This window comes from Phlebotomus papatasi, chromosome 3 (genome assembly GCF_024763615.1).
Source record: "Phlebotomus papatasi isolate M1 chromosome 3, Ppap_2.1, whole genome shotgun sequence".
Taxonomy (NCBI): Eukaryota; Metazoa; Arthropoda; class Insecta; order Diptera; family Psychodidae; genus Phlebotomus; species Phlebotomus papatasi.
This window is the reverse complement of record NC_077224.1, coordinates 35,715,832-35,742,855: the sequence shown is the minus strand read 5'-3', so window position 1 is coordinate 35,742,855 and position 27,024 is coordinate 35,715,832. Positions and strand designations below refer to the sequence as shown.

At 36.2% G+C, this 27,024-nt stretch overlaps 6 protein-coding genes across 14 annotated transcripts in view; 1 reads left to right on the top strand and 5 right to left on the bottom strand.

The window, feature by feature from the left end:
- Positions 1 to 7,327, bottom strand: part of LOC129805463 (stromal interaction molecule homolog) — a 53,925-nt gene extending 46,598 nt beyond the window's left edge. For 3 of the 5 annotated variants that reach the window (XM_055853384.1, XM_055853385.1, XM_055853387.1), the window contains exon 1: positions 6,295 to 7,319. In XM_055853384.1, coding sequence (XP_055709359.1) covers positions 6,295 to 6,628 — 334 coding nt within the window. In that variant the 5' untranslated portion in view covers positions 6,629 to 7,319. Of the gene's footprint in view, positions 1 to 6,294 lie in introns of all 5 variants that reach the window. The other 2 variants (XM_055853388.1, XM_055853386.1) reach the window with 2 other exon arrangements.
- A 58-nt stretch (positions 7,328 to 7,385) lies between these two features.
- On the bottom strand, positions 7,386 to 8,794 carry LOC129805466 (uncharacterized protein C6orf136 homolog). Its single transcript, XM_055853391.1, has 5 exons — positions 8,471 to 8,794; positions 8,019 to 8,332; positions 7,731 to 7,952; positions 7,604 to 7,673; positions 7,386 to 7,541 (listed from the first exon to the last, which is right to left on the bottom strand). Exons 1-5 carry the CDS (start codon positions 8,582 to 8,584, stop codon positions 7,461 to 7,463), a joined length of 801 nt encoding a protein of 266 aa, XP_055709366.1. The 5' UTR covers positions 8,585 to 8,794; the 3' UTR covers positions 7,386 to 7,460.
- On the bottom strand, positions 8,790 to 9,362 carry LOC129805259 (FAD-linked sulfhydryl oxidase ALR). The gene is made up of 3 exons (XM_055853041.1): positions 9,267 to 9,362; positions 9,014 to 9,213; positions 8,790 to 8,952 (listed from the first exon to the last, which is right to left on the bottom strand). The coding sequence occupies exons 1-3, from the start codon at positions 9,360 to 9,362 to the stop codon at positions 8,790 to 8,792; spliced, it is 459 nt and encodes a 152-aa protein (XP_055709016.1).
- A 207-nt stretch (positions 9,363 to 9,569) lies between these two features.
- Positions 9,570 to 11,937, bottom strand: LOC129805465 (peptidyl-prolyl cis-trans isomerase G). The gene is made up of 3 exons (XM_055853390.1): positions 11,819 to 11,937; positions 11,396 to 11,506; positions 9,570 to 11,172 (listed from the first exon to the last, which is right to left on the bottom strand). Exon 3 carries the CDS (start codon positions 11,120 to 11,122, stop codon positions 10,220 to 10,222), a length of 903 nt encoding a protein of 300 aa, XP_055709365.1. The 5' UTR covers positions 11,123 to 11,172; positions 11,396 to 11,506; positions 11,819 to 11,937; the 3' UTR covers positions 9,570 to 10,219.
- A 791-nt stretch (positions 11,938 to 12,728) lies between these two features.
- LOC129805464 (uncharacterized) lies at positions 12,729 to 14,578 on the top strand. The gene is made up of 2 exons (XM_055853389.1): positions 12,729 to 14,239; positions 14,323 to 14,578. The coding sequence occupies exon 1, from the start codon at positions 12,903 to 12,905 to the stop codon at positions 14,217 to 14,219; it is 1,317 nt and encodes a 438-aa protein (XP_055709364.1). The 5' UTR covers positions 12,729 to 12,902; the 3' UTR covers positions 14,220 to 14,239; positions 14,323 to 14,578.
- Positions 14,579 to 25,013: 10,435 nt separating this feature from the next.
- Positions 25,014 to 27,024, bottom strand: part of LOC129805462 (E3 ubiquitin-protein ligase Ufd4) — a 56,506-nt gene continuing 54,495 nt past the window's right edge. For all 5 annotated transcript variants that reach the window (XM_055853378.1, XM_055853381.1, XM_055853380.1 and 2 more), the window contains one exon: positions 25,014 to 25,772. In XM_055853378.1, the coding sequence (XP_055709353.1) occupies positions 25,490 to 25,772 (283 nt within the window). In that variant the 3' untranslated portion in view covers positions 25,014 to 25,489. The remainder of the gene's footprint in view (positions 25,773 to 27,024) is intronic.

The following is a 27,024-nucleotide window of genomic DNA, read 5'->3' as shown; positions in this document are numbered from 1 at the left end:
ATTAAAAATTAAAAAAAAAACAAAAACAAATTAAATTTAACCTACCCCAGAGTGTAAACTTATTTTTCTTCAAAAAGCAAATCTATCCCTAATTCAGGAGATGAATGTTGCTCTGTGTCAGAATCTGGCTCACAATCATTGACACGCCACAATCGCATGTTTTTCGCTTCAACAATACCTTCATAGGGGATTTGAGTTACCTGGCATTCATCAATATCACGGATAACGTACCGATCATGAGGCAACACACGTTCAACAACATAAGGCCCCTTGTATTTTGGCATTAATTTCTTATTAATGCCGGGCGTCGTGTCAACATTCTTAATGAGAATGAAATCGCCTACTTCATAGGTTCGTGGACTGTGGTGAAAACGAGAAAATTGCTTTTCATTGTACGCTTGAACTTTTTCAATATTCTGAGAAGCCCTGTCTCTTAGGTCTTTGAGATTTCGTTCAACCGGATCCGCCTTATCTTCTAAGTATTCTGCGAGTTCATCCACGTCAGGCCCCTTCTGATCTACCCCGAACAACAATTGACTGGGAGTACAACCAATTGATCGATGAATAGTGTTATTCAGCGCAAATTCAGCACGTGAGATCTGCTTCACCCAGTCAGCGTGCTGTGCAGGTTCGCTTAATTTCGCTAATATTGGCAACAAGACACGATTAACCCTTTCCACTTGACCATTGGCCTGAGGAGATGCAACTGCGACTTTTACATGCTCTACGTTTTTCTCATCCAAAAAACTCTTGAACTCATGCGAGGTAAAGCAACTACCTCTGTCTGAAACAATCCTCACCGGTCTACTGTAATAATCAAAATACTTTGCCAGCGCACAACAGACCTCCTTAGTGCTCGTGGAAGCAACCGGGTACAAGCGAGTGTACTTTGTGAATGCATCAACGACTACTAGTACATGTTTCCTCTTTGATTGTAGTGAAGGCAAAGGACCCACATGATCAACGTGAAGCGTATGGAATGGTACAGTTTTCTTCGGAATACTATGCAAATCTTGACGATTATCTTTAGGCGGAGCAGAATAAAGCATACACTTTACGCAGTTTTGTATAAATGTTTCCACCTTCTTGTTCATACTTGGGAACCAATAAAGTGTCTTTAGTTTATCATAGGTCTTATTCATACCGAGGTGCCCAACCTTCTCGTGAATCTTTTGAATTAAAGCTTGTTCCATTTCGCAAGGGACATAAAAATATGCATGGTTTCTACGATCGCGCCTGTACACCAATCCATCCCGCAAAACGTAAAGCTTATCTTCCTTAGTCTCTAACTTTTTTTTGATCTCCAAAATCAATGGGTCTCTGCTTTGTGTAGCTCGCAATTGGAAGTCCAAATCAACTTCTCCTGCATAATAGCAACGACTCAATGCATCAACATGCTGCATGAGTTCACCACGTCGGTGAACAATCGTATATGAATATCCCTGCAATTCTATAACCCAACGAGCAACCTGCCTATTCATGGGCGCTTTCTTGGTTGTTTGTTCAAAAGCAATACAATCCGTTACTATGAAAAAGTTAATCCCTTCCAAGTACACACGAAATCTTCTGAGAGCATAAATAACCGCAAGAGTTTCTAGCATGAAACTTGAATATTTAGCCTCGGATTCAGTCGTACATTTCGAGTAGTATGCAACTGGATGAAGCTTCTTGTCATCCTGCCTCTGTAAGAGCATTGCTCCAAATCCCATAGAACTGGCGTCCGTATGGAGTTCTGTTTCCCGCTTAGGATCATAATATGCCAAGACTGGGGAGCTAATCAATCGACTTTTCAACTTAATGAAAGCATCTTGGCATGCTTGACTGAAATCAAACGTGGCGTCTTTCTTAAGCAGATCAAAAAGAGGTCTCGCAATTTTTGAAAATCCCTCTACAAATCTACGCAGGTAGGCACACAGCCCCAAAAATGCCCGAACTGCTCTTACTGAGGTGGGAATTGGATAATTCTTAATCGCACGAAGATGTATATCACTTGGCTTTACTCCCTTCTCTGACACGACATAGCCCAAGTATTCCAATGAGGAGTATCCGAACTTACACTTAGACACTTGGATATCAAGTCCGTTCTTTGCCAAGCAATTCAAAACGCGTTTAAGCAAAACCTTGTGCTCTTCGAAACTTTCACTCGCAACCATTATATCGTCCATATAGACAATGATTGAGCCTTCTTCAATAAATTCTCTCAATATTTGTGAAATGAACCTTTGAAATACAGAAGGTGCATTTTTGAGACCGAAAGGCATCATTGTATACTCGTATTGCCCATCAGGCGTGACAAACGCTGTATACTTGATCGACTGCTCTGATACTTTAACCTGATGAAATCCACTCTTAAGATCCAGCAAAGAAAATATCTTCTTATTTCGCAACTGTTCTAAGCAATCGTCAATCAGTGGCAAAGGATAATTATCGCGGACCGTCAAGTGATTTAAAGCGCGATAATCGATGCACATTCTTGTGCTACCATTTTTCTTTTGCACCAATACAATTGGTGAAGCGTATGGAGAATTACTAGGACGAATCACACCCTTACTACAAAGATCATTGACAATCTCACGTACTTGTCCCCTTTCTGCATAAGAAAGCCGCCTTGGTGGACTATAGAAAGGCGTATCATTAGTCAAACGAATCTCCATCTCACATTTAGAGCCATGTGCACCATTCGAAGAGAACTTCTCAAAATATTCCTTCTCAATTAAATAACGCAATTCAGTTGACTGTTCTTCTGACAACGAAGTACAGATATCAAGCTCATCATTGCTAACTGCCAAAATGGCATTCTCCAAAGGGCAGAAACCACTTTCCTCCAATATTTCGATATTTCCAATCATCAATTGGATGGAACGACCATTGAAAGCAACTTTATCCAAATCTTCAAAATCAGACTCAACATCTTGATCATTTTCAACACAATCCTCGAACCCGCAACAAATAACCGGAAGTTCACTCATATCTATATCCGGTTGACTTTTTATTTCGCGCTCAACATTGACTGGACTTTTTGCCTCATCATAGTTACGATCCACTCTCAATCCCTGTACATCTACCGCGTTTGAGCCAGACTCTGTGATTGTGTAAAGGAAAGCCTCGCGATTCTCTTCCAAGCCCATTTCTTGATGTTCTTTTACTTTATTGGTAAAATGTAAATGTATACCTAATTTCTTGAGAGCATCTCTTCCCAACAACAAATTCATAGGCATACAAGAATCTGGAACCACCAAAATCTTTATTTCAATTTCTTTTCCTAACAGTATTAAAGTACAGTTCAATTCATCAAGGAAAGTGATTGGTGTTCCGCCAAAACCTCTGAATCGTGAATTTATTTCATGTTGGGTATTCAAAAGATCTTTTGGAATTACTGATGCTCTTACCAAACTCACTGGGCTTCCTGTATCCAGAAGGGCAACAATTGTTTTAACCGCGACACCTTCCTTACAATGAATAGCAACACTCACCTGTACAGTAATTGGAATCTCTGACTCATCTGATTCTACAGCAGCAGCTACGGTAGCTCCATTAGTGCAATCCTTCACCGAATGTCCTAGTTGTCCACAAGCGAAGCAACTTCCTGGTGTTCTCTTTGGTTTAGGGCAATTTGCAGACAAATGCCCCATTTGGAAACAGTTGAAGCACTTCCTCTGGCTTATCGGTCGACTGGATGATGAATTCTTAACTTCCCGTCCGTCGCTCATGGGCTTCAGTGGTTGTCGTTCATATCTTGGTATTAAATCCTTCAATTCTTTCATCGTTTTGGCTCCAGCAAGCACAGCAGCATTTGATGTTCCATCTCTCAAGCCTTTGAGAACAGCACTGATAATGTCCTCTTCGGTGATTCCTTCAGCCATAGCAGCAATCTCTTCCATTGCCACAACATAACGATGAAGAGATTCATCTTTGAGGCGCATACGTTTGTCCATCTTCTGGAGAACCTCTCGAATTGACAGCTTTCTACCAAATTCTGACAAAAGCGCATCTTTCAATTGTCCCCAAGTGGTTGAATTGTGTGCCCTCAGTACCATTCTAGCTGTCCCTTTCAGCATACGTCTTGCGAACACCATCTCAGCCGGCCCTCTGATTCCAAAAGCAGCGCAAACGTCTTCAAACGATTCTATCCATTTGCGCACCGGATAATCATCATCACCACTGAAGGATTCAAGAGCACCCTCGACGTCAGAAAATCTCAAGGACATGGAATTCATCGGTGGCAAGTCATCAGTTGCTCGTGCACGTGAGCCCGACAGCTCCAAAAGTCTTCGAATATCAATTGTGGCCAAAAGAGGTGGACACTGAATATCCGCATTTGTCTCATTACGTGCTGGGTCGCTTGTTTCCCCAAAAGCTGCGCCGTCTGCATTGGAATCTTTTGGAATAGCTCCACGTGTTTCAGCAATTTTCATCGTTGAAAGGCCAAGATTCACATTTTCCGCAAGTACATTGACGCCGTCTGCATCCTTTCCGCCGTATGCGTTCTCTCCACCGTCTGTGGAGTTCCATGAGTGCCCCCTCGCGCCGTCTGCCTCGGGAAAACCCCGGAAACTTCTCTCACAGCTCCTAACCTCAACTGGGAGTCCGATGGCATGAGCAAATATTTCACGGATTTTCGCTTCGTCTGCGTCATCCGGGAAGTACACCCCCATCCTGGTCAACTCCTTCTTAATATCTTCCACAGTTGGAGTCATTTTGACACCCCACACCTGAGTTTTAGTATAATTTTATTTCTCAACTTTTTACAAAAACGTGTTCACACTCGGGGCACTCTGACAAGAATAAATCAACTAGCGCCTCTGGCGCCAAAGTTACAAATCACTAATTCAATTTAAAAATGAATCGTTAATATTTATACTACACTTGGATAGAAATTTCAGAATCTTCTTTGAGTTTTTAAATCCTTAACGTTTTTTGGTTAATGTTTTCTAGGGTATTTTAAATGTTCTGTATTCGGATAATGCATTTTTTAATAAAAATGCAATCGTAATGCTTCTATTATTATAGACTTTGAGATGAATCATTGTAAATCAGATTTAAATCATTTTAAATTTGTAAGTGACAAAATCGAGCTTTTGTACGAAAATAAATTTTTTTAAAGTTTATAAAATAGACCAGGCAACCAACCATTTTTTTTAATTAAATTAACTTTCTTATCTTAATCGGAATAAATATAAAAAATATCCTATACATTTGTACATCCTTGTTTGTAATAGCTTCGGCACCTCTTTTAGATCAGGGTATGAATTCTGAGATGGTGAGTTTTTCATGTGAGAAATTCACGGCTCTGAGATCACCTTTAGAAAACATTTTGTCCAGCTTTCGTAAAAACTTTCATGTAAATTATTAGATGCTGTAAGTGTTGCACGTGACATTTTTTGTAAAAGTTTCATCAAACGCGTACAGGAAACGATCTAAAAACCGTGAGTTTCTCACATGAAAAACTCACGCATCTCAGAATTCATACCCCAGGAAAATATCATGAAATCAACCCAAGAAGCAATTTTTTCTCAATAAATATAGTCATGTAGAATTCCCCAAGTAAGGCATTATAGAACTAAAAGACCTTTTATTTGCTTATAACGCTCCTGGTTCCATCAGTGAGATTACTATAAGTAAAGTGGCGCACTATTAAGGATCTTAAGAGCTTCTATAGGAATTTCAACAGAAAATTCTCACTTTAAGTCTTTTAAAAGTGTACTAAAAGACTTGTTTAATATTTGGTTCTATAAGGCAGCTATTTTGCTTCTTGGGCAAAACTCATTACCTCTTTCTTTCTCACACGTTTTGAAGGTCTATCTCATTCTTTCGCACTCTTATTTTAAACATCACAACAAATTCAATTTAGTTCAATAGAATATAGAGTGTAAAGAATGAGATAGACATAATGTAAAACGTATGAGAAAGAAAGGGACGTAAATTTTGATTTCATGATATATTCCTGATCTAAAAGGTATGCCGGAGCCATAAACACCTACAACAAAAATAGTTTTTTTTTTTAAATTAGGAAGAAATGGGGCACCTTTGAAATTAGAGATTTTCTTCCGATTTTTAAAATAAATTGATGCTTATCACAATGTAATCTAACTTCGAAAATGTTCATGTTCATTGTTAACTTGAAAAATGAACATTGTTGACTTAAAAAATAAAAGAATTAAAGATCCAATGTTTAAAAAAAAAATCCATTTTCCGCTTTAATTCTTTACGTAGTGCAGTTAATTGTCTACCCACAGATGTCCCAAGACTGGCACATACCGAGAGGAGGAAAGAGAAATTGGCGTGTATACTTACTGCTGAACTCATGGCTAACAGCCTTTGACATTGCCTGGCTCAGCATAGCGTATGAGCTGCGAGATTCTCCACCAGCTGGATTGGGTGGTGCGGGCCCAAAGTGTGGCGGGGGTGATCCAGAGGGCATCTGTCCACCAGCCATGGGCACACCACCCGCTGCCACATCCGGCGGAGTGAATTTTGTGGGTGGGGTGGGTGTATGGGCACGCTTTTGACCATCCAAATCCTCTGGAATGTGATCTCCGCTTGTCTCGAGAGCCTCTACGGTGATCTGAACGAGGGCGGACAGGAAAAGCCACAGAATTGTGGTATTTCCCTTTTGCAGCCAGCGCATCCTTCTGCCTCCTGGGTACTTCCCACTTCACAGACACTTGCACAGACTCACTAGCTCTCTCTCTCTCCGGGAGAGGCACAAAACACAAACACTTTTTTTAAAGGGACAAAAATCAGATGTGAAAATGAAAAGGAAAGTAGGATAAGGGAAAAAATTAGAACAAAAAAAGAATGAATGAGAAATTAAAAAAAAAAGAAAAACTATTCCACTCAGTGATTCCTTCAGCGCGTCAGAGCAAAATGAGACGAAATGGCTGTGGACAGCTAACACAGTAGACACGCAAATTCCTCTTCCGGTGCACTCTCAACATTTGTCTCTCCAGCACCCACCTCAATACACTGTCACCCCGTGAATTATGGGTGCAAATACCACACGAGAGACTGAGAATCAAAAACTTTGGGGCGCGCTCCTCTGCGGGTCAAGTTCATTTTCCACGCCACACATACACACAAGGTGAGTCTAATTCACTTCTTTTTCCCCCAAATTTGGACTCCTTTGGCTCAGTCCACTAAACAAAACACAGCACTAATAGTCACTGATAGTACACTGAGAAATTGGTAAAAGAGGAAGTGGAAAAAATACGAGAAATAGGGAAGAAATTGAGGGGAATTTGCGATTTTCCCAAGGTTTTTCCTTCGCTCACTGACGGCGAAATTTCCAACTTTTTTTTTGACAAATCGCTTACTGCGACTCTCGTGACAAACATTGGAACTGCAATTGATTTGAAGCTAGCAGCGAGACGATTCAAATTGATTCGGTTGGTGGCGAAAAATAGCAAAATCTATTTTGGGATTTATTTTTCAACTAAATTTATGTCCAATTTCTATTCCATTTATGCTGGCGTTGCTGGCCTTCCTTCCACCATGGGGAACACTTGCACCTTATTCACCTCCCGACTCTCATCGGGCATCATCTAAAATGATCAGAAAATAAATGAAAAACTACTCAAAATTATTGATCATAAGGGATTTTTACCTTATCCACGACGTGCTTAATGATAAGCCCATCATTTCCAATATAAAACGTGGAGAATCCATCATACCACCTGTAAATAAAAGCTTTTCAGTTAGACGAACAGGTCTTAAAATTCTAGAGTACTCACGAATCTAAATTGTCGAAGGTCTCCTTGAGTTTCCACAGTTTATACTTCCAGAACGTGAACATAACTTTAAGGGCAGATATCCCACGAATTCGCCACCTCACCCGGACTGTGTAATCTTCCGGATGTTGAGTAATTTTAATAACTTCGAATTTTACATAAGCGAACTTGAGGTGTCCGACAGTCCTCAAGAGAGCCACTTGTTTAACATAGTGATAGAGTCCTCTGGAAATGAAAAAAGAAATGCCCGAAATGAGAAAATCCTGGTTAAAAATTCTCCAGAAAACTTACACTGTCCTCTTTCCCGTGATATTATTCTCAAAAATTAAATTTGGACTATAGATTGAGTAATCCATTGGCTGGATGAAAAGCCTGGGTAGAGTTCTACGGAGAACATCAAAAGCTTTTCCAAGATCCTCATTGTTGGGATGTGAATCGCCAGATGATTGGGATGCCTGCCCACCAGGAGTTTCCTGAGCGAATTTGTCAATGGCATTGGGTGTGCAATACTTTAAAGAGATCTCCTCTCTGTATTTCCTATCGATTATCCTCAAAATCTCATCTTTGGAGCTATCCGGGAAGATTTCTCTCCGACTTTGAGACTTCTGGAAAGAGGAAATGTGAGGTTATCTCGAAGAAAAAGACTAAAATCTTCAATTTTCCTCCATTTCCAAGAATTTACAAGAATCCTAGGTAATTCAGAGGATCAAGGAAGAGATTTTAATTGAAAGTTTTTAACTCACAGTCACGGAATTCCACTGTTCATCCTGCTTCTGTCCAAAATGTGGTTTTGTGGTGCAAATAATTGCATTGATGGGAACATAGCGTGTCGGGAGACTCCTAAGACACAGTGCCATAGTTTTAAGTGTTTTTTGACCAATTTCACAGGATAATTTTTAAACAAATTCACACATTTTCTCCAGCAATTTCACGTAATTCCCGGACACTATGTCAATTGATTCGATAAACATAACCTCAATACAGGGTGACATTTATTTTTCCTCTAAACAAAAATTTTCCAATTAGAATTTTCTATCTTCCTGAGAAAGGACATTCTCAAAATCAATCACAGGATCCATCGAGCCATCCATCTCGCCATCTCTCATTGACTTTGGTGCAGTCAAACTCCTTTTTTCCCAGTTTAACGTTGACTTTATTGTGCAGTCGACAGAGCCATTGGGAGAGATCGTGTTGCGATTTGGCTTGTGGAGGATCAACTTTGAGCCTGAAATGAATGGCAGGGAGTGAAAAGGGGCTTTCCGGGTGTGATTGTGGGAATGCCTTACTCATCTCTTAGGTCTTTAGCGCAGTATTCACAGGGATAAAATGAGGAGAGGAGGGAGAAAAAGCTCTTCATATCGCGCACTTGTTCCTGACTTGGGGATTCGGGGTAGTGCGCTGCCATGGTGTGAAGGAATCCCCATGTTGATCGTCCTAGTTCATTTTTATCTAGTGGACAGTCAGTTCTGGGTAACTGTGATTTGTCCTGCAAGGATTTATAAATTAATCACAAGAGATAAACAAAAGTTTACGGATTACCTTTCCTGGCATACTCATTTGTTTGCTCCAACTCTTGAATTCCGTGCAACTGCGACAGGGAACATCCCCTCTACCCATTGAGTCACTCTTTGCCATTCTCACCGCAGCATGCTGGAATGTTCGTCTGCCCAGGAAAATACCCTTTTCGCCGCCAAAAGTGATGCAACATGAAATTTTTGTGACTCGAGCCACTTTTTAGGTTATGGATATGGTACACAATTCAAAAATTTTGACCGTTTGCGCAAGATTTTGTCCAGAAAAGGGAGCAAGGGTGCTCAAGAGGCAGACGAAAAACCCCAAAAGTTATTTACTTAATAATTTTATTTCTCTCTCGTGAATTTTATCATTTGATGCCTACTTTGACTCGCCACACAACTTCAATTGGGGAAATACGATGTCTAAATTCTTCCGGGAAAGGTTCCCTGAGACCTCTGATCATCCCACTTTTCCACCCATGCATTGGGGCACATGGATGTATAGACCTTCTTGAAGTAGTTGCATGGCTCATACTTCTGCCCACGCACCTTCTGGCATCGATGGTAGTCCAGGTAGCTCTGGTAGCAGTAGCGTGTTTGATTTTGATTGGGAAAGCGTGGATCGAAGGGTGCCGTCCCAAATGTTTCCGGAATATGCAGTTCAGGCATTATGCTTTAATTTTTTTTGTTTTGTAAACACACAACAACTACAGAAACTTTCTCAGCAGGCTATCCTGGGGCTGTATGTGTGTCCTCTGTTTATTCAAGAGGAAAATTTCTTAATCTAAATCTTCAAGATGTTATCAATAGAAAAAAAAAAAGAAAAGAATCAGGAGACGAGCCCTATTGGCAAGTCTCATTCTAGGAGGAAAAATTCAAGAAAAAAAAGGAAATGAGACAATCGCTAGAGACATTATGAATTTGATATTGGCTTGTGCTCTCTCTCTGGCTGGAAACTGCCCAAGTGTCGTCGTGTTTCTACTTGACGAGTGGTCGGGAGTTGCTGTCGATATCACATGAGAAATTTTTATATTTTTTCACTTCCATCATATAGAGTGTCCAGGCATCGGTGGTCCCAGGAGCCGGAACAGTCTCTTCCACTGGCTTCTTCTTCTCCACAATGCCAGTCTTGAGAATCTTTCCGCCACGGCGTTTGCCAAAAAGCGGAGCTGGAGCTTTTTTCACTTCCGGCTGACCACTACCACTCGATGTTGACTGATCTGTTTTCTGCTGTTGCTCCTGCATTCGCTTGAACATCTCCATGAAGGAACCATCATTGGCAAACATTGTTGTTTGCTGAGGCTCGGGTTTGGGAGGCGGATAGACCTTCCCCTGGGCTGCTAGATGTTGCCTCAGACGCTCCTCCATCGCCTGATGGATCTTCTCCTTATTAGCCTCAATATCTTCGAGATATTCCGAGCTGAATTCCCCACCCTGATCACTGGATGGCTCGCCAAAATCCACCGAATGACGCTGGTAGTTCTGAATAGTGTCATCTTCGCTGGTGTCTGAACGCTTATCATCTGCCGAGCCCATTCTGGGGAATTTAGGCGGAGACGGAGGTTCAGCAGGACTATAACTCCTTCGGCGGTCTTCACTATCCCTCCGCCTCCGACGATATTCCCTGGACCTGGACCTCGAACGAGAATCGCTATAGCGATATCTCTCCCTCGATCGAGATCGTCCTCGGTAATACCTGTCCCGGTAATCATCGTAGGACGGGGACCTACGTCTACTAGACGAATATCTACCCCTCCTCTCCTCATGATGCTGGTATTTCTCAGTCCGACGGCTGTCTTCCCGATGCCTCCGGTAGCTTTCATCTCGCTCCCGGTATCGCGATCCCGAAGACCGTCTGTAGCTCGATGCCTCATGCGACATCCTCAACTCCGACCCAAAATTTCACTCTGCCTGTGTCTCTCTTAACAAATCTGCAAGTGATGATTTACACAATCTTTAGATTAAACCATCCACTCAGCCCACTCATGCGAGAGAGAGAGAGAGAAACTCAGAGACAAACTCAAAGTCAACCACATCAGAGAACTCCCTTCTCCAGGCCAAAGTTCTCCATATGTGGCGACTCACAAAAAACAAAAAAAAATTGCAAAATTTAGTAGAATAAAAAAAAATAGTGAGAAAAATGTGCTACATTACTTTTACCCGCCGTAAAGAGAGTTTAAGGGCGGATGCTGACCATTCGTTGTCGTTGGGCTGGAGGACACTCCAATTTTATGGCAATTTTTGCTTCACCTTTTGAGAGCTTTCCTACAAAAATAACTTGAAAAGGTATAATAGCAGCCAAGATAAACCATATACATCTTCAGAGAGAGCATAAACAAAAGTCTTTTTTTTTACTTGTTAATTAACAAGGAAAAAGATTCTCTCGCAAGGCGAGAAAATATTTTGTTCTCGCTGCCCGTAGCGCCATCATTATGTAATTTTTGGGGTGAATTTTTCACGGGCTACCGAGGCATTTTTTTTGCACACTATCAAATTCATTTCTAGCGATTGTATCATGTCCAGTGGTAGGAGGGGTGATTGATCTACAATCTACGGCAAGGATTGAAGTTATTTTACCTGTTTTTTAGCCACGCTAAAGTGCACTCTTTTTCCGTACGACAAAGAACACCAAATTTACCAAGAAAATGGCCGCCACCGCCACTGTGTCAATTGATTTTTCGCTGTCAAATTCACGAAGATTGCCGAAGTTTTTGGGTGGTTTTCTGAAAAGACCCCAAAAACAACTAGAGACATCTGTAGCTGAACACGCTAAACATTTCTGAATTTAAACAGAGTTGGCGGGATATTGAATATCCTGGCGATCCCGGCTAACAACACATAACACACTACTTACTAGCACTTAATAAGTACTTACAATACCTACTATGCAGTATATAACACAATCTTACTTACCAAATACAGTGTCCGGTCTCTAATCCGGATCGGCGTAATCCGGACGACTTCTCGATGGTTACATTTAAAATAATTTCAATATGAGAATAATTTTGACCTTCAGCCTCATTTACGTCTAATTCTAAAAATTCTAAACGTTTTTTTCATAAAAATTATCATTTTTTAGATAATTATAGGACATTCATCCATAAAAAACGTTCAAAATTTTTTTTTTCTATTTGTTCACTATTTTTCGATAAAAAAATATTTCAGTCTTGTGATACCCTAAACAGAAATGACCGTCTACAGGCGGGTTTTACCTTTTCTCACCTGGCGCCCGAACGAAAATAGATAATGAAGAACGGATGGTTTTTTTTTAGTTTATTGGATCATTATTTACTCTAGACAAAATTATTTAACTATTTTTTTGCATATTAAAGAAAATACTGTTAGAGGGTAGGTACTCTGACCCCACTAACCCGAGATATACGGCTTAATTTTTTTTTAAATGGCCATAACTTCGGTTCTAATTGTCAGAATTTAAAAAGTAGCATTTTGGAAAGGTCTCATCGATTCCTCTACAAAAGCTTGAAGAGAACGGATGTCAAAAATTTAAAGGTGAGAAAAATTCAATCTAAACAGTTAAATAAACTTAAATTCAGTGAAAATATTACACAAAAGTGTTTAAAATCAAGTGATTATTTGAATATTTCGAGATTCAAAATATCTATTGTGAAATAATTGACAATTCGAAGAGTTTGATGGCGTAATGCCTAAAAACAAGAAAATCAAGAATAAAAGAGTGATTTCAGTGCAAAATAGATACCAGAAGTCAAAATATCAGCGCAGTGAAGAGATTGATAAACAGAGATTTCATCAGTGTGAAGAAAAATCCACGATGAGTGATAGAGAAATGGATGAAGATGGAATACTGGTTCCTGACGACGACATGCGGCAAGGAAGAAATCAGCAAATCAAAATGGCGGATGATATCACCATCTCTTCTGCTCAGTTAGAGGATATAATTGGTGTTTCTTCTCCCAGCCAACAGATGACGCCAAACGATCCAAAGTCAAAAACTGAGTCTCCACTCAAATATCAGTTGAACGACAAAGGACCATTCTTCATAATAATGAAACACGAAGAATTACGTTATACTGAGATTGCTAAAATCGTATTGATCAGCGTTGGGAGACCTAAAATTGACCAAATCATCAAACTCGATGATCACAGTGTGAAGGTAAAACTAAAGGACGCTGATTCTGCAAACAAGATTCTCAAAAGTCAGAGTTTGGCCAGACTTCAAAATGTGAATGTTTCTATCCCACCAATGTACCTAAATTCAATTGGTATAATTGACAACGTGGCTATAACACACACAACAGAGGAAATTCTTGAAGCCTTGGACAGTGACAACCAAATCACAAAGATTGAAAGAATGACTAAGTGGGATCCAGTTTACAAAAAAGCAACACCGATGGAACAAATCAAAATTCACTTCAGGTGTTTTACACTTCCCAGAACAGTGAAGCTATTTATGATCAACTTCAGGGTAAGATTTTTCTTTCCCAGGCCAACTTATTGTGTCAAATGCTTAAGTTATGGTCACTACAAAAAAATTTGCCGACAAAAGCCAAAATGTGCTATTTGCACAAAGGAAACTGAAGGACAACATGAATGTGAGCAATTCTGTAAGTTTTGCGAAACCACGGATCATCAAACAAATGACAGAACCTGCAAAGAAAGAATCAGACAAGCGGAACTAACCAAAATCATGATCAAGGAGAAGATGACCTACAAGGAAGCAGTTCAAGCTTTAAAAGAAGGAGAAAAGAATACAACAGCGTTTCCCAGACTCCTAAGGATTGACTTGAGTGAAGAATACGCAAAATTGAAGGAATTATCACAAAAAACGGCAGATTTGCAGACCCAATTGGACAACATGAAGCTGCAAAATGACAAAGTGAAACAGGTGCTCCGAGAGATCTGTACCCTGGCTACTGCAGAGGAGAGCCAAAAAAATCATACACTCATGATGAGAAGGTTGCTGACAATTCTTGAAGAAAATCAAGATATTTTGGATTAATGATGATTAAGTTATGTCAGGTAAATATTAGAAGCCTTTATGCTAACAAAGACGCTCTCATTAAATATAGCAATGATAATAAAATAGATATAATACTTTTAAGTGAAACATGGACTAAAGATGATATAAGGCTGAAATTATCAGGATTTCAATTATTTTTAAACAACAGAGAACTTGGGCATGGAGGGGTGGGTTGCGCAGTTAGATACGGAATCTGCGCAAAAGTTCTTAATAACATTAATTATAATCCTATAGAAGTATTAAAAGTAAAAATCACTATAGCAAATAAAACGTATTATTTAATTTCAATATATATTCCCCCAGATACTAACATAACTATTGTTAAAGAGAAATTACAAATCCTAATTAATGAATTTAATGAAACAGATAATGTTATATTAGAAGGTGACTTTAATGCTCACCATGAGTTATGGGAATATAATTCAAAAAATGACCCAAGAGGTTTATTGATTTCTGAATTGATAACAGATTCGAATTTTATTTGTTTAAATGACGGTACCCATACATTTAGAAATTTACACCGAAATTTAAGTTCCGCAATTGATCTAACTTTTATATCACAAAACTTGATAAATAATATTAGTTGGACAGTTGATCAAAATATTTTATTAGCAGATCATTATGCAATTTCAATAAATATTATAACTAGTGATAGAATTTATTCTAATAACATAAGAGATAAAATGAATTTAAAGCAGATTGAAAAAGAAATCAGAACTTTAAAAATACAAGAAGACGAAAATATTGTAGACATTGAATTTAAAATTAAAAACATTATCAAAGCTACCCAATCAACATTTTCTTTCTAATTGGAAAGCTGCCCAAATTTCGTCGACACACTGTCGACAGATACTGGACAGATAATTTTCCAAAGTGATTGGAAAAATTTCTGTCCAAATATTTTCCAATTAGACAGAAATTGGACAGATTTTCGAAATTTTTCTTTCGAAATAATTTCGACAGAACCTTTCGAAAATTTGTCGACAGAAATTGGACAAAATCCTGACCATATGTTCGTTTCATTCTTCTTCTTCTTAAATTTTCTGTTCAGTTTCTTGGATGCCCTACGCCGAATCTTCCCTGCTTCTTTAAAATCAATTTTGTAAATAATAAATAAGCTGTCAATCGCTTAGTTTGTGAAGAAACAGAAGTTCCAGAGTCAGGAGGGATTTTCCGGCAAGTACCACATGCTCGAGGGTCATCTCAAGTCAAATCAGATGCCTGCCTCATTGTGCCCTACGATTTCGATGTCACTCACTCACCATGCCTAAGGAAAGGACACAAGGCTCATTGGGCTCTCGTGGTGGGATACTTAATTGATGACAAGAACCAGTTTTATGAGATAGCGCGTCAGGGGAATTCGCGCCTCCTGGGCATCTGGCTCCTGCCCGAGCTGGCTGAGAGCAATGCCATCCTCACGGAATTCTCCCAGCGCAAACAGTATGCAAAAGCCGATTTCATTGGATTTCATCCTTCCGGAAGGTGGAATTGTAGGACCTTGAGGACTCTGCCAACGATCAATTGTTGTTACTCCTTCAGATGAATTTTATAATCTTCGTTGAATTTCATTTATTTGTAGATAAAGGGATTAAATAAAAAATAAAAAAATAACTTGTTTACTGAAAAAAAAAAAAATTCCCTCAATGCCCTGCATTTCATGACAGCGCATTTCCTTTATCATCCTTGACGATACTGTGATTACCATCTCACCAATAGTCGTTCTCAACCTTCTCAACTAAATAAATTCGGTCTCAACTAGTTTTCCCTCAGTCAGTAGTTCAGAATCCTCAACAATTCGCTCAATCGACAAAAATGATTCATTAATTACACGTAATAATTATTCTGGAATTTATTACGTTCATCGTGTAATTTATTAAATTAAATACAGTAGACTCTCGCTAATTCGGCTCCTTTAACCTCGGGCTACTTTTTAATTCGGGCAGCAGTTAAATTTGAAAGAAGTTTGTTGACATTTTTAAAGTTCGATTATGATTAACGAATGAAGCAAATATGCTCAAATTTGTCATGCTTTATCTCAGTTGTGATATTATTTTGCATTATTAAGGGGCTTTCATGAAATTTACAGTTAATATGAGCATGTAAACTTAATATGAGTTGCAGGTAAACAAAAAATCGTTGCATTTCAAACAATTTGATTCCCGAATTTCTCTCTAATTCGGGTGACATTTCGGTCCCAAATGCCCGAATTTGAGAGAGTCTACTGTAATAAAGTATTGTATCTGGCATTGGGGAAAGGATCTCGTTAATTATATTGGAATATAATATTGGTTATTGGATATGGCTACGATTTTATCTAATATTAAAGGTTATTTAATTATTAAACTACCAATATCATTTTAAAACCCCTTTTGATCAAGAAAATGCTTTTTCGAATTTCAATACAATATATTTCACATGAAACTACTCTTTTTCAGTACTTTCATTATCTGAGATCCTTTTCCACTCCAACAATTTAAAAGAATCCGATAAATAGACCAATGCATGTTGGTCTTATTTACTATTAAAAAATATACTTAGTGCAAAGTTTAAGTGTGAAATAAAAATAAAAAACAAAAAAACAGGCAAATACTCATTCTCAATATTGAATTTTAGAAATATATTACTTAAAGATATTTTAATTCCTATATTTTTTGTAAATTCACTTTGTTTCTTTTTTTTAATTAGCACTAATTCATAACATTTTTCTTTGACAAATTTGTAAGAGAATTTGCGATATGGACATAAATATTGTTATTAAATTGCTAAATGTTCGAAAAAACCAGAATACGGACGAGATAAAACGAAAAGGGGTTATTAATCTGTGACCGTAAACGTCCAGAATTCCTGTGATAGGGGACAAAATGAGGACTGTTATTTAGTCCGTGAACGCCTGAAATACTTGTTAGAAAGAAAAAACGGATAGTCCGCCAGAAAATATCTAGAATACTCACACGATAGAAGGCGAAATGGAAATTAGTAATCGTCCAGAGCATTAGCGAAATATGGAATTTTAGCCTGGAAATGTGTGAAAAATCAATGGGATTGAGCGAAACAGAGACTGTAAGACCATAAACATTCAGAATACTATCAGAAAAGAGCAATGCGGGGACCATTAGTCCGAATAAGAGACGGGAAAACATAGATTATTAGCCTGAAAATACGTCTAGAATACTCGAGAGATAGAACAATAGGGGAACTGTAAGTTTGTAAATGTCCAGAATTCTTACAAGATAGAGCAAAACGGAAACTTCCGGTTAGTCCGTAAGCGTCTAAAACACCGACGAGATAGGAAAAAATAAGTTTGTTAGTCGGAAAACGTGTAGATTACTCATAAGATAAGATAAGATTTTGCCAGGGGTCAGTTCTCCATTTCGGATTACCGATGCATCCAGGCCACCAATTGGGCCCCTTATGCTTCACACAGAAATGACAAAAATGAGAACTTTATGTTCATAAACGCACGAACTACGAGCGAGGTAGGGACAAACGAGGATTTTTAATAAATAAAGTTCAGAATACTTGTAAAATAGGACGATATGCAGACTTATAGTTCGTAAATTTTCAGAACACTTGCGAGAGTAGGCAAAACAAGGACTATTAGTCCGTAATACCTGCGAATAAGGACTAAACTGAGACTATTAGTGCACGAAACCCCCAATTACGGACAAAACTGCAACTTTTACTTCATAAACGTCCATAATTCGCGTGATATAAGAAAAAATGGGGACTATTAGTCTGTAAAAGTCCAAAATATTTGCGATGTAGGCAAAATAGTTCTTGTTAGATATGAAATATATAGAACACTCGCTAAATAAGACAAAATAGTCACTGCTAGTCTGTAAATGACGGTAGTACTGTCGAAATAACCTTAAATATTGTGTGTGAAATACGAATAGCTCTGCATAAATGGGTTAGGATTGTGTATAAAATAGAGCATTCTTCTGGATAAAACCTTCACGATTGTGTGTAAAATACTATACAGATCCATGTATCAGTAAGCTAACAGTTGCTCATTCGTTCTATATAGCAAGTTTTCTAGACGTTTTGCCTATCCTGGTATTTATAAACTAAAGATTTCCATTTGGAGATAGCGGGTTTTTTACCCATTTTACTCTATCTTGTAAATATTTTGTACATTTATCGATTAATAGTCCACGTTTTATTCTGTATCACTGGTATTACGAACGTTCATGAACTTATATTGCCCGTATCGTCTTATATCTCGGGTAACCTATAGATTTGATAGTTGATAATCCATCTTTTGCCCTATCTCGCTAGTATTCCGGGCGTCTATAAACACTAAGTTCCGGTTTCACTTCATACTGCGGGTAGTCTACACGCTCAGCTGGGCAATCCACGTTTGGCCCTATCTACTCTGTATTTCGGGCGTTTATAAATAGACTTTGAGTCCCCGTTTTGGCCTATGTCACGAGTATTCTGCACATTTTCATTGTTAAAAATCTTCGTTTTGCTTTATCTGGCCGGTATTCCGGACGTTTAAAGACACAAAGTCCGCATATTGTTTTATAATTGCCGATATTCTAATTGTCACCGCTTTGTCTTATATCGTAGGTATTTTAGATGTTTGCCAGTTAACAATTCCTGTTTTAACCTATCTCACTGTCCTAGGTGTTTAAAGACTGACAAACACCGTTTCGTCTTATTGTGATTATTAGTCGTCTTTCTGCCAACACTATAGTTGGAATTCATTGCATTATTATGATTAGGTCAATTTGTATTAGATTTACGGTTACGTCCAATTTACAAACCATAAGTTAAAAAATATGGAAAGTCCGTAAAAGGAAAAAATACTTGTATAAAAGTAATTCGCATAAAATCTTTTGGATTAAAATATGTTGAAATAAGTTTTTTTTTGTTTATGAAATACAACAATTAAAATAAATATTTGCTTATTATTTAGTCTAAAGGAAAGGTCTATGAAACTAAAAATATTAATTTACTGAAATACTATTTTTTTTTACATATTTTACTCCGACCATACGAGATTATTATACCCCGTAAAAAATACGCATTCCCTATTTTTTTCTGGAAATGGCGACATTTCAAGTAAATGAAATAAAGAGGAAAATTGAAACTCTTTTTATTCGTCTTCTTTTTGCTTAAAAATTCTAATTCATGCTTTTTATGACTCAATAAAAAATATAGATTTTTTTGGATATAATTGGAAAAATTATAAAAATAATTCCATTTTTCAAGTAGATTTTTCCAGAGAAATCTATATTGTTCGTGTGAGGCGTAAAACTATATGATTCCTCACTCAATTCCCTATCGGAAAAGCACTGCTGCATTTTCTATATAAATATAAAAATGATTGTATTCCTGCGTAAAAGGAATCATAATTTCCATTAATTTTGGGAGATGGAATTATTTATCGCTTGATGTGGTGCCAGGTGAATATCTATTTTGTATGTGGAATATATTTTTCACTGCTGGCAACTCGCTGTGGAATTTATTTTGACTTTTGTGGACTGGACAGATTTTGGAAAATATTTGGGGAAAAAATTTCGAAATATTGTCGACAGCGATGTCGACCGTACGTCGACAGATTATTCCCCATTCTCGACAATCTGCCCAGCGTGTGCCCAGTTTTCGCCCATTTCTTGACCTCGTTTTTCGACATTTTGTCCAATTTTTGACCAGAAATGTTTATTGGGTAATACTATAAAAATAAATACTGAAAATAATAAATACGTTCCTAAACCTTGGTGGTCAAGTAAATTAGAAAGGCTGTGGAAAATTAAAAAAGCTAAATTAAAATTATATAATAAAACCAAAGATTTCTTTACACTTATTGAACTTAAGAAAATTACATGCAAATTTAAAATAGAAGTTAAGAAAGCTAAGAAAAAGTCATGGAATGAATTTCTAGAAAAGATTAATCCTAATCAAGATATTAAAACTTTATGGAATAATATAAATAAGTTTAACCACAAAAAACATAGGTCAAATACCAATATTTTGGAAAATGAAGAAAATATTAAAAAGTTTCTACATTATAATTTTAAAATTGAAGAGGAAATGACAGAGCAGCAAGACTTTACCGAAATAAATTATGAATTTTGTAACTATAATATGATATCAGATATTATATCACAAAGTAAAAATACAGCTCCAGGATTAAACAAAATTTCAAATGGTATTATGAAAATGTTAACATCTGATATTGTCAACCAGATAGTCAAGACTTTTAATGATATATGGCAGTCACAAAGAGTACCAAGTGAATGGAAAGAAATTAAAGTAATAGCAATTCCGAAACCAAATAAAGATAAAACTAACATTGAAAATTATAGACCAATATGTTTAATTAACAACATAGCAAAACTTTTTAATTCAATAGTAAAAAATATGATTGAAGAATATTTAAATGAAAATCAACTAATTCCAGAAAATGTTTACGGTTTTAGAAAAAATAGAAATATTACAGATTACATATTGAAAGTAATGGAAACTGTTAAAATAAATAAAGAAAATAATAAAAAAGTTCTCATCATAATGACAGATATAAGTAAAGCCTTCGATAAAGTGATAATTAATATATTGATTAAACAAATGATTAATATGAAAATTCCTCAAGAAATTATTAACTGGATTAAAAACTTTTTGATTAATAGAAAAATTGTATTAGAAACAGAAACAAATAGAGAAGAAATTATCACAAATTCAGGATTGCCACAAGGAAGCAAATTAAGTCCTATACTATTTAATATTTATACTACAGACCCAGCGAGCACCAAATGCTAACCGATTGCAATTCAGCTGAAAACATATGTATTTTCAGCTGAATTCTGCTAACCTTGAAACAAAATTGGCGATTCAGTGCCATATCCATATATTTGGTTAGCACTTTTTGTTCGACAACTGCTGATAAGTCAGCAAATTTTTGCTAGTCGATTCAGCAAAAATATGCTGAAAACGCTACTTTTTTCAGCTAAGTGTGCTCGCTGGGGAACTACATAAATTGAACTCAAACGATTGTGTTATTATGCAATTTGCAGATGATATTGTACTTATAATATCAGGAAAAAACACAGAAACACTTTTTCAAAATGCAAATTCTTATATTTCAAATTTCAATAATAATTTAAATAAAATTGGACTAAACATAAATCCAGAAAAATGCAATTACATGATTTTTGATAGGAGTAAGTTCAACAATGATTATTGTATACATTTACAAGGAATCCAATTAAAGAGAGTCTTTAGTCAAAAAATATTAGGTCTTAACGTAGACGATAAGTTAAATTTCAACTCTCATTTAAGATCTTTAAAAGAAAATTGTAAACCTTATGTCAATATGCTAAAAATCTTGAGTAAGTTCAATGGAGGTGCACATCCGCAAATTCTGTTAAATGTCTACAATGCTCTCATCAGATCCAGAATTCTTTTTGGATCTCCTGCTTTTTTTGACCACTCTAAAACTGAATACAACAGTTACATCAAAAATCCTCTGCAAATAATTGCAAACCAGTCGTTGAGAACAATAATGGGTTACACGAAATCGACACCCGTAAATGCTATTTTAGCAGAAACAGGACAGCTTCCCATACAATTAGACATTGAACAATCAACAGCAAAATACATCTCCAAAAAAACATCAATCAACATGGATGCAGCAAATCTACCACAAATAAATACAGTGAAATCTAACCATTCTTATTTAAAAAACATTGCACCAATATTAAAAAATGAGACCAATCCTAAAAATTTAAAAGTGCTTCCGTCATTAAATGGCATTGATAAAAAAAATGAAATAAATAATTTAATGATTAAACAAATAGTGAATGAAGAACTTATAAGACAAAGTGATTATGAACAGATATTTACTGATGGATCAATACAAGGAGAATCAAGAGGTGTCGGAATATATTTTAAAAAATCAGAAGAAATAATGCAATTTAAACTTTTACAAAAAGTGTCTATAAAAGAAACTGAACTAATAGCGATTTACTTAGCTGTATACTTAAGTGTAAAAATGAAAAAATCTAAAATAATAGTGTTAACAGACTCAAGAAGTGCGTGTATATCAATACTAAATAAAAGTGAAAAGTTCTATGAAAATAAAATCAAAAACTTAATAAACAACAGTGATATTAATGTGATAATTCAATGGATACCGGGACATTGTGGATTAGCAGGAAACGAAGAAGCTGATAGAGCAGCAAAAAGTGCAACAAACTCTAATAATGAAGTCAATAATTTAATTACTATACATGAATCTCATAAAATTAGAAAAGAAATTATGTCGAATAAATGGAAAAGAGAATATGAAAAAGTGTCTAATGAAAAAGGAAAATTCAATTTTGAAGTTAGAAATGGAGAAATTAGTCAAAAAATTTGGTTTAAAGAAAAAAATATTAATGTTAACAATTTAAAAATAATATCACGAATAAGAACAGGACATTGCCTAGATAAAAGATTCCTTCACTTAATAAAATTAAAAGATAATAATTTATGTGAAATATGTAACATAATTGAAGATTGTGAACATTTAATTTTGAAATGTAAAAAATTTGACAATATCAGATGCAATTTCAAAAATTTAACACAAAATAATAATGATCTCAAAACAATTTTAAAATCAACAAATAACGAAATTTACAAAGAAATTTTAAAATTCTTAAAAATGGCTAAAATCAATATTTAAAAATATAAATAAATAAATAAATAAATAAATAAATAAATAAAGAAGAATACTTTGTTAAAACAAGATTATAAACTATTGAAATCATTCCTTGACTTTATTTAGGTCTGCGATTTCAGAGATGAAAGGGAAATGTGCGATCCTATTAATACGCATTTACTGTGATAACAATAACAAATGTAAACCAAAAGAACAATAACTTGTAACAAACAATGTATAAAAGGAAAACCACAAACAAAAACACAACAAAACTGTAAATATGACCGTTGGCTATATGGATCTAATTTGAATCCGACAGCCGTAAAAGTAAAATAAAGAAGAAGAAGAAGAAAGGTCTCATGAAATGCCACTTTCCTATTGACATCGGAAGTTCGTAGAATCACCGCTAGGGGCGCTAATATTTAAAACTTTTCAATTTTCTAAGTTAAATTACTCAAAAAACTATTGTGCATCGGCCTCAAATTTTAGTATGTAGTAGCCGCAGGTTATACCTATCAAACAAAAAAAAAATACTTAAGTCGATCGATAACCCCTGAACTGAGCTACAGTAGACTCTCTCAAATTCGGGCATTTGGGATCGAAATGTCACCCGAAGTAGAGAGAAATTCGGGCGACAAACTTTTTGAAATGTAACGATTTTTTATCCATCTGCATACACATATTAAGTTTACACACTCATAATATCGTAAATTTCATGAAAATCCCTTAATAATGCAAAATTACATCAAAAGTATGACAAACCATGCTAAATTTGAGCATATTTGGTTCGTTTGATAATTAAAATCAAACTTGAAAAATGACAACAAACTTTTTTCAAATGTAACTGCTGCCCGAATTAAAAAGTAGCCCAATCTTAAAAGAGCCGAATTAGCGAGAGTCTACTGTATAAGCATAAGGGGTCAAAGTTCGAAAATTGACCGGCCTCTATCTCCGGTTCTAATTAACATTTTGGGCTAAATTTTGGGTTTTTGGTTTCGTCTCGATGAGCACTTTCAGATGAAAGTTTAAAAAGTTACCACAGGTGGCGTTGTGATAGCATCAAAATTCAAACTCATTTTTCTCAAAAAACTCCATTTCGGCATTTTGATCAAATTTTAGAATATTGTAGTCTAGCCTATGAAGTTTACAAAAATGGCGTGGATTCGCTGTGGTTACAATAGAACAGGACATATGAGGGGTCAAAGTTCACGAAATTCAAACCGCCATATCTCCGGTTCTATTTGACCGATTTTGACGACCGATGGCGTAAATTAAAGGTCTCGAACAGAGCTACAACTTTCTAAAACATATGAACTTAGTAGAATCAACATTTGGGGTGCCACAGTCGAAAAAAAACTATTTTCATACTACATAAACTCAATTATCTCGACTATTGCTTAACTGATTTTGATGATTATTTCGAGATAATTGTAGAGGACATACAGTGCCCGCTCTATAATCCGGACGAGTTATCGACGATTACATTTAAAATCATTTTGTGGTTATGTATGCACGAGTATTCAGCAATGAAAATGAATTATTCTGTAATGTTTTTGCTTAATAAATGAAGTATAATAGCATAGAATTCTCTAATAATTATATCTTTTTAAACTTCTTTAAAACTTTTATTCTAGTTCTAGAAAAAAAAACTTTGTATTATATTTTCGAGACGTTGAACAAATTCAAAAAATCTATCCGGATTACGAAGTGGACATCTGTCATACTGTCTCCCAATCATCCGGATTACAAAGCGAGCAGTGTATTTCGTCCAAACATCATTTTTAAAAATACTGTTTTTCGCACTTTTCAGTCTTTTGACCCATATAAAATTCAAACGGTAAGAGATATCAACTTCCGGTCTTCGATGACCCCTCCTCAAATGACCTTATCTCGAACCCAACCTCATTATTTTCCCCCCTTTTTTGCTGAGATTATGCCATCGCTCCGATTATGTCGTTTTAGTTTGAAAAAAATGAAATATTCCACGAAAATTTTCAGTAGTTCAAAGTTGATGGACTTCCACTTAAAACCACAAAAAAGGTTAATTCGTGAAAAAGCAGTGATAAGAAAAATTATTCATTTCTAACAATTTCTTTAAAACGATGATTTTGATCGGAAACAAAGCCATATTTTTGATTTTTTAAAATTATTGTAATTCTTTATTTTCTAATAATATACTTCCACTCACTCAATACATCTTTTTTTTGTTATTTGAATATCACACTAATTATACATTTTTTTGTAGTTAATCAGAGACGAAGAAAAAATTAAAATTACATTCTACATTCATTTCCTCATCTAAAATATCTTCTCTCGTTTTTATTCATTTCTGCGCTGTGTGATTAAATATTGTCCTAATAATCCAAAAAATTCTTTAGTGTAATGTGTTTTTTGTTGCATCAATATCTGGATTCTATATTTATTTCATCAACATCCGCTTCTTCCTTCTCTTTAAAATCTCAATAATTTTCAATAAAAAAGAGAAATCAGAAAATTCTAATATGAATTTGTTAAAACATCTCTTGCACTGTGATTTTGCACTCACCACCAACGCAGCTCAATTCTATTTACACAAGCAGACTGTTTCTTTTTTATTATTATTATTTTAGTTGAGGTGGAATCCCTTCTCCTTGGTCGCCGTGAGGAGTCTCTCCTTGAGGATCTCTTCTGTAGGATAATCAGGTAGCTTGAGGTAGTGGACGCAAGTGTTGACAGACGGATAGCTTCCCTCGCCAGCATCCACCTTCCGGACGATCGTGAGGCGTGGCAGAAGATTGGCCAGACCACCCGGAGGCAAACTGCTGCAGCCAGTTGTAAATTGAAGGAAGGCCTTTCTCTCCGGACCCGTGAGGCTCATCAGCACATTCACGAAACGCAAGAAGCCAGGACTGCAGGTAAAATTTTATTCATTTTTTTAAATTTATTTAATAATAAATAATATCTTTCATAATAATTTTACTTTAAAAATATTTTAAATTTATTATTATTTTATAAAAATAAAATTATTCGTTAAGCGAAAAATCGATTTCGCTTAACAATTTACGGAGAAAAAGTTAACAAAAAATTAAACGGGGTTTGTGTCTTAGGTAACCAGCAGCCTATTTGCTAGAAGACGTAAAAAACAGGTTAAAGTCACGGCTCTGAAAAGGCCTTCTTTATTAGAGCTTGGCTTGATAAAGTTTTTCAATCAGAAAACTGTAAAAAACCTTCAGATCCCAGCATATTAATGGGAGAAATTCGATTCGAAATCGATAATTCGAATTCGAAATAAAAGTCCCTTTTGAGCTTTGGCCCCGTGCAATTTTGTTTATCATTCGGCACATAAAATCTTCTTTTTCGAAAATTTTGTTATTTTTTCGTTTTCAACTATTTTGGATATTGAATTTACTTTCTGAACTATCACGTGACAGCACTTCAAAACTGTGTTTAAATAAAATAGAAGGTCTGTCAGACTTTCTATTTCAGCCGAGAGCCAAGACACATTTGGACAGATTTTGTCGATTTAACACGTGCCAAAAGAAATTTGTCTTCAAAAACTCTTTAAAAGTTAAGCAACTTCTGAACAGCTTCCGATCATTATGATCGTCGAAGAAGAACTTTCTTGTCTCATCATGTAGAACAGCCTGAGCCTGAGATTATTTCCAACTTCTTTTACTCTTTGGGCCACCCTAATACACACTGCCTTCAACATTTCTACAATTTAATTTCCACATTAAAAAAAATAGAAAGTCTACTACTAACACTTCTATTTTAGTCGAGACATACGCGGTGGGATTTTAGCAGGCCTAAGGGAGATTTTATCTTAGAAGGCAACCATCAGGGCTGATTTTCCTAGAGACGGCTTAGTGTAATTATACGCGACATAATGGTTAAACTTGATTTCCATCATTTTCCACAAAGTCGTCTATCGGCTTAAGTCGTCAGTGTGTCTAGCTAGGGCATTACTGATGCATAGCACGTTGCGGTATATTTATTTTCGTCTGTCGCTTAGCCATCTGCGAAGCAGGCTTTCGGCTACCCAAAGACACAAAACCTATTGAATTAACATTCAGATATTTTCAGGGGGATAGGGGAAATGCTCATAATTTTGGACATGGTGCTCATAAACATCAATGTTTCAAGTTTGAACTTGAAGTGCGA